This window comes from Hibiscus syriacus, unplaced genomic scaffold, assembly GCF_006381635.1.
Source record: "Hibiscus syriacus cultivar Baekdansim isolate YM2019G1 unplaced genomic scaffold, ASM638163v2 tig00000132_pilon, whole genome shotgun sequence".
Taxonomy (NCBI): Eukaryota; Viridiplantae; Streptophyta; class Magnoliopsida; order Malvales; family Malvaceae; genus Hibiscus; species Hibiscus syriacus.
Genome location: NW_024061764.1, coordinates 433910 through 440760, shown reverse-complemented (window position 1 = coordinate 440760; position 6851 = coordinate 433910). Strand labels below are relative to the sequence as shown.

Below are 6851 nucleotides of genomic sequence, written 5' to 3'. Positions count from 1 at the left end.
TTGGATTGTGCGTTTTACAGTAATGAAATGGAATCGTCCTCCACATTAATCTATATCTAAACAAGGACCAACATTTTCTATACTTTATTCATAATTAATTATTCTAAATTATTCTAAATTATTTAAGCTTTAAGATTAAAAATCAGACAACGAGACTATGATGAACATAAAGAATAAGAAATTTCTAATGGGGTCATATATATCTCTTTACCCATTAATTAGTCGTTACAAACGATCATATATGACCACAAATCACTTTTAAAATCCTTAAAAACAAGAAGAGAGGCATAAAAGAAATTGCTTTAAATTATGTAGAGCATCATTTGTTAGAGTCCTTCCATTATAAAAAAAAGTATAGAGTTGCCAGAGACGTTGATGAAAGGTCGAACATCATTGTCAGAGGCGTTGGCATGTCCAAATTGGACCACCTGTCTTCCATAATTGACTATTAAACCACCCCATGCTATGCCTGATTTATAAGTATTTTTCCATTTTGGCAGGCGGCCACAATTTTGATACAGAGATTTCACTTGTAAACACACACCAGCCTGTTAGTAATTTCATCTCTTCATATTAAATATAACAGCAAGTTTTAGTGTTTTACAGGCAATCAAAGCTGAATATACATACATTAGTCATGTGAACATGACCCTTCTTTCATTATGTATAACCAAGGATAAAGTAGTGTTGATTTGGAAAAACGAAAATTTTATTAGATTTTACGGGACTCCGCTGCTGCTAATCCTTATCCCCTGTTCGATGCAACACTTTGTTTAACAGCAATCTCCATAAAAAGAGAAGAAGAAGAAGTAGTGATCAAGAAATATTTTATATTTTATCTGTACAGAAACCAGGAAGCAACAGATTCAGTTATATTACAGATTTCGCCATGTTTTATCAGTCTATGTTTGCAGTAATCTGACTGTATATAAGAAAGAAGAAGAAAGAACGGGGAGGGCAAAGGGGAACAAATATATTTAAAACAAAAAACAATCAATTTGCGGTGACCATGGGATCCAATTGAAGGGGTCTAGGTGGGTTCATGGTTCTTCTTTTCCACAGGACCATATGTTAATTTCTTTCCTTGGCTGCAAAGGCACCCCACCACCACCACCAACCGTGATTGGTGCTGAGAAGGGAATGATCATGTCTTCCTCTTCAAAATCACTATCTCTTGTCTCATCATCTTCATCAGAGTAATAATCCCTAAGATGATCAGCTTCCAAAGGTGCAATCTGAGTCGTCCAATCGAAACTAGCAAAAACATCACGCCCACTTGCGAACCGCTTCATTTGCCCCAAAGAAGGCGCTCTATCAGGCATTTTCGGCGCATGCTCAGGTTTCTTTGTCGGTTTCCCCATACTGAAAATCCGCCTAAACTTCGATGCATGCTTCTTTACTTGTCCGGAAGGAGAAGATTCAGAGACGGGAGTCGTGGCTTTAGGTTTAGAAGACAAAACAAGCCTACTTTTCTTATGCTTGATCTGTCCCATGCATGAGACTTTGGGTGAAGTCGGTTCTTGAGTTTGGAAGGTATCAGCCTTGGATTTTGTTCGAGCTTCAGCCGGAATCATGGTAACGATGGGACCGGAGAATCCTTTCCCTACAAAGGCTTTATGCTTCCCAGGGCTAAACGGATGGTTTTGAAAGCTGAAACTCACGGATGAAGCTGCCTTGGGCAAGAACTTGAGGATCTTGTTTTTGGGTTTAGCTTGTTTCTCCATAGTTTGTAAACACTTTCCAGTATTTGGCAATTTCTTTTAGAACGATTTTTATATTGTAATGACTAAGATAAAACTCGGCGGTGGAAATGAAATTGACAGTGAAGCTTTGTTTTTGACCAAATTACACACGGAAAAAGTTTGGGTCAAAGCCGATTTAGGACTGCCCAAAACTCAAAACCATGCATTTACATTACACCGTGTTTTTGGTGACGCATAGTGTTCTCTTAAAAAATTATTTTATTCAAAGTTTCCCTTAATTAATTAACTAACAAATATTAATAAAATATAAACCAAATTACTTTAGTGGTTAAAAAAATTATCGATATTTTTAATAGTTATAGGTTCAAACACCACAGTTGCGAGATTGATTGAACGTTCATTATAAAATGGTTAAAAATTGTTGATGTTCTTAGTAGTTAAAGGTTCGAACACCACGACTGTGAGGGTGATTGAACATTCATTGTCAAATGGTTAAAATTACTTAAAACAAATATTTTTTTACAATCACCTTTAGCTTAATAATAAAAATATCAATAAAAAATTAAGGGTAAAGTATAGTAATGGTCATTGAATTTTTCTAAAGCTTTAAACTTGCAATACAATCCTCCAACGTTTAGTCCGTTTGCAATATGGTCCCTGCCGTTACACTGCCGTTAGTATGTTTGTAATATGGTCACTGAACTTTTCATGTGCTTGCATTTAGGTCCCCCAACGTTTAAAACTTGCAACACAGTCCTCAATTTCATTCTAAACCCCAAATTCCTTTTCGATCTTAAATTTTGTTTTTCGCTTTTCTCTTCTCATTTCCAGCGTAACTTTTCAGTCGAGGATGTATGGGAAATTCTAATCTAAATTTGAATTATGTGGAGGTGTTGCCTTGAATAAGGGTCCAGTGAGAGAAGACTCGACCAAGGGACTATCGGGACAATCAACGATTCAAGGTGCAATGTTAGATACAAGTCATCTCAGGTGAAACATAGATGTTCGATGAAATGCTTGTGAGAAAAAATGGGGTTAGAAATACAGAGTTGACAAATACTACTAAGATGAACTAAACATCATTGTTGAAAGTCATCAACAAAACTAGAATTATTTTGTATAAATGACATAATAATTTCTTCGTTTGATCCTTGTGGTTAAAGATTTTCCAACAAATGATCAAATATAATGAAATCCCAAACATCGCATTCACCTCTTAGATGAAATTGAGGATTATATTGCAAGTTTTAAAAGTTGGGGGACTTAAATGCAAGCGCCTAAAAAGTTCAGTGACCATATTGTAAACGTACTAACGGCAGTGTAACGATGGGGACCAAATTGCAAACAGACTAAATGTTGGAGGCTTGTATTGCAAGTTTTAAAAGTTAGGGGACCTAAATGAAAGTTTTAGAAAAGTTTAGTGACCATTACTATACTTTACCCAAAAATTAACTATCAGTTAAAATGATTTAAATAAAGAGAAAATAACTTCAGTGTTCGAAAATGCCTTATAATATACGATTTTAACAAGCTTTTTTTGGATTTGCGAAAATGACCAACAAATTCGCAATGCGAACTCCAATTTCGCAACATAGTTTCCAAATTCGTAACTCAGTTTCTACAATCGAAACGCATATTTCTTTCTCGCAACGCGAATTTCTTCGCAACACAAGTTTCCTTTTCGCAACACGAATTTTGTTTTCGCAACTCGATTTTTGAATTCGCAACACGAATTTTAATTTCGCAACAGCTTTTATTTTCGCAACACAAATGTTTTGGGTATATAAACTACGCAGCATCAACAACTCATAACCTAAATCCCTAAATCGTAACTCATTCCATCTCCATCTATCACTCTCTCCGACGACATCAGTTCCTATATCCAACGACATCCTTCCCCATCTCTAATTCTTTTTACATAATTTTATTTCTATATATAGTTTTCAATGATTTCTCTCACAAATTATCAACTTAATAAATATATGTTTTTCTCTAAGTTAGTGATGATATCTAGTTTATAGCTCGTTTGTTTAGTAAATTAATTTACAATTTGTAGAATGAAATCATCTAATGTTGATCATGTTTGGATAGATTTGTGTTTTGGAGGGTCATGAGAGAATGTTCATGGTGTTTTACAATATATGCCTTTACCCATGAATCTTCAACTAAAACTGTCATTAAAAAAGTTAACTTATGAAACTCTAATGTTACGTGCTGCAAAGAAATTGAATTTAGATCCCCTAAGTGGATTTAAGTTATCTTATCAGAGAAAATGTAAAGTTTTTTTGTTAACCGACAATGAAGATGTTGAACGATTCATTGCTTACATTAGTGTTTCTCAAGAAGATGATGTTACATTGTATGTTGTTGAACCTAGAAGTAGTGAAGTTGGGTCAGTAGCGGGTAGTAATCAACTAAGTTCTTCAACCCCAGTTTATGGTGCTCACAATGTACAACGTTGTTATCAACCTCAAAATTTAATGGTTCCACCACAATTTCATCACCAATAAAATTTTGTTTTACCACATTTCCAATACCAAACACAATATCAAACACAATCTCAAAACCCACAACCTTTCCCTAATCTAAATCCCAATCAACTTTCAGCACCAAATTCCGGTTTTCGTATTGACCAGTTAGACGATGATGAGCCACCGGAAAAAATTGTGAGTACTAGTCAGTATTCAAAATTTGATCTTGGTCAATACCCGGAATTTGATCTTGGTCAATACTTGGATTTTGATGACGTTTCAGAAGAAGAAACAGACTCTGCGTGTAATGATTTTGATATTGGTCAATACCCGAATTTTGATGATGAAACAGTCGCTGCCGAGGAAGATGTTGTTGATGATAATGAGGAAGAAGTTACGACTCTGAATGAACATGTTAAAAATCCATTCTGTAATTCATATAACCCTGAAGAAGAAAAAGAAGAAGAATAAGACCCCGAAGAAAAGAAAAAAAGAAAATACCACGGGAGTATAACTGGAATATGCCAGAATTACTTCAGACACCGGAAGAAGAGTTGGTAAAGATAACAGTTGATTGTTACACAAAAGTTATTCGTATCAATAAAGATGATTGTTTTGATACAAAGGAAGACTTGAAGATAGTTTTGTATACGAAATGTGTGGAAGATGGCTATCAACTAAAAGTTAACAAATCAAGCAAAGATCGTTTCGAAACAAGGTGTATGATTGACAAAAACTGTACGTGGCGTATGATTACAAAGAGGATAAAAGATTGCGAAATGTTTCAAGTTAGGACTTTTATTGATAAACATACATGTTCAAGAACCCAAGTTTTTCCTCACCATAGACAGGCAAACAAAAAGGTGTTGGGTGGTTTTCTGGCTGAGTTAATGTTTTTGAATGGTAGAGTATATCAGGGACATGAAATTATGGCTGACATGAATGCTCGGTTCAAGATTAGTATCTCATATTCTCAAGCTTGGAGAGCCAAATGTTATGCCTTGGAATTGTTAAGGGGGTCGCCAGAAGCATCGTTTGCCCAACTGCCGGCTTATTGTCACAATTTAAAGCTAAAAAATCCTGGGTCGGTAACTCATATCAAAACAGATAGAGATGGACGCTTTGAGTTGTTGTTTATCGCTATTGGTGCTGCGGTTAGTAAATCAATATAATTTTGTTGACTCAATTTTGTTAGTTAAATGCATTTCATATTTAAATGATTATATTTCTTGTGTATATTATTTTGTAGATTCGTTCGTTTATTAATTGCATGCGCCCAATTATTATAGTTGACGGAGCAGATTTGAAAGGTCGATACCTTAGAGTAAACTTATTAGCAGTAGTCATGGATGCTAACAATGGGATACTGCCAGTAACTTACGGGGTTGGCAAATCTGAAACCTCTGATTCATGGACATGGTTTATGGGGCATCATAGGGATTGTATAGGTCCTATTAGCAATCTGACAATCATATCCGATAGGGCAAACTCAATTGACAATGCTGTTAGAAGGTGTTTCCCAGATGTTTTTCATGGACTTTGTGGTGTTCATTTGTACATAAATCTAAAATCAAGGTCTGTTGGTATAAAAAATCACAAATAGACATACTGGAATGCTGTAAAAGCTTATCGGGAAGTGGATTTTAATAAGCATATAAATTGTTTAAGTCATGTTTTGCCTCAATATGCTCAAGCACTAGAAGATGTTGGGTTTGAAAGATGGTAAAGAGTACATCAACTTGGGGCAAGATATGGTTTCATGACGTCTAATAGTACAGAATCAATCAACACTCTAAGTCGTCATTCCCGAAAATTACCCATTACTATGTTAATGGAGTTTTTTCGAGCCTCTATTTAACAGTGGTACTACAAGAAAAGAAACCATGCAGGTATTATTTCTTTAAATTTGTAACTTATCATATTTAATATATTTTACTAAGTATTATTTATTTAAATTTACTGGAACATTGGAACGTCGTGTTACACCATGGACTGAAAAAAAGATAACGAAACGTGTTGTGAAGTCAACGTCATGGAGAGTTGAACCATGTTTAAACACTTTGTTTGAAGTATTGAATAATAACTTAAATGGGCTTGTCGATCTAAATGCAAAGACGTGTAGTTGTATGAAATGGCAAACATCTGGTTATCCGTGTGACCATGTTATAAAACTTGCTATTCATCTAAACCAAGATAATTCAAGCGCATACGCTATGGATTGCTACACTACAGAAGTATATCGATAGACTTATGTCGAGATTGTCTACCCTATTCCACATCCTTCTGAGTGGGACATACCAGATAACTTACAAACAGTTTTGCCACCAGTCATGGACAGCAGACTACCTGGTCGACCAAAAAATCATGATCGTATATCGTCTAAGGGTGAAGAGAAGAGGATATCAACATGTAGTCGGTGCAAGGAAAGTGATCATACAAGGTTGACCCGTGGATCACCAGTGCCATCACAATCATCTTTTCCTCTACCAAAATATGGATCCTCATCAAAATCCAAAGCTCATATGGTGCCAAGCAAAAGGAAATCAAAATCGCAATCAAAATCAAAATCCCAATCACAATCGGCTTCACCTTTTGGGACTTATTAACTTAGGTGATTTTTAAATTCAAATATTGTATTATGTGTATTTTTATGTGTGAATGCATACATTTTCAGTTA

General features: G+C 35.2%; 1 protein-coding gene across 1 annotated transcript; it reads right to left on the bottom strand.

The window, feature by feature from the left end:
• Positions 1 to 800: 800 nt before the first annotated feature.
• On the bottom strand, positions 801 to 1811 carry LOC120126999 (uncharacterized protein At1g76070-like). The gene has a single exon (XM_039145043.1). The coding sequence runs from the start codon at positions 1722 to 1724 to the stop codon at positions 1041 to 1043; it is 684 nt and encodes a 227-aa protein (XP_039000974.1). The 5' UTR covers positions 1725 to 1811; the 3' UTR covers positions 801 to 1040.
• Between the last annotated feature and the right edge of the window lie 5040 nt (positions 1812 to 6851).

Excerpts from the sequence above, each read along its gene's own strand:
- LOC120126999 (XM_039145043.1), bottom strand. The coding sequence starts at position 1,724 with ATGGAGAAACAAGCTAAACCCAAAAACAAGATCCTCAAGTTCTTGCCC.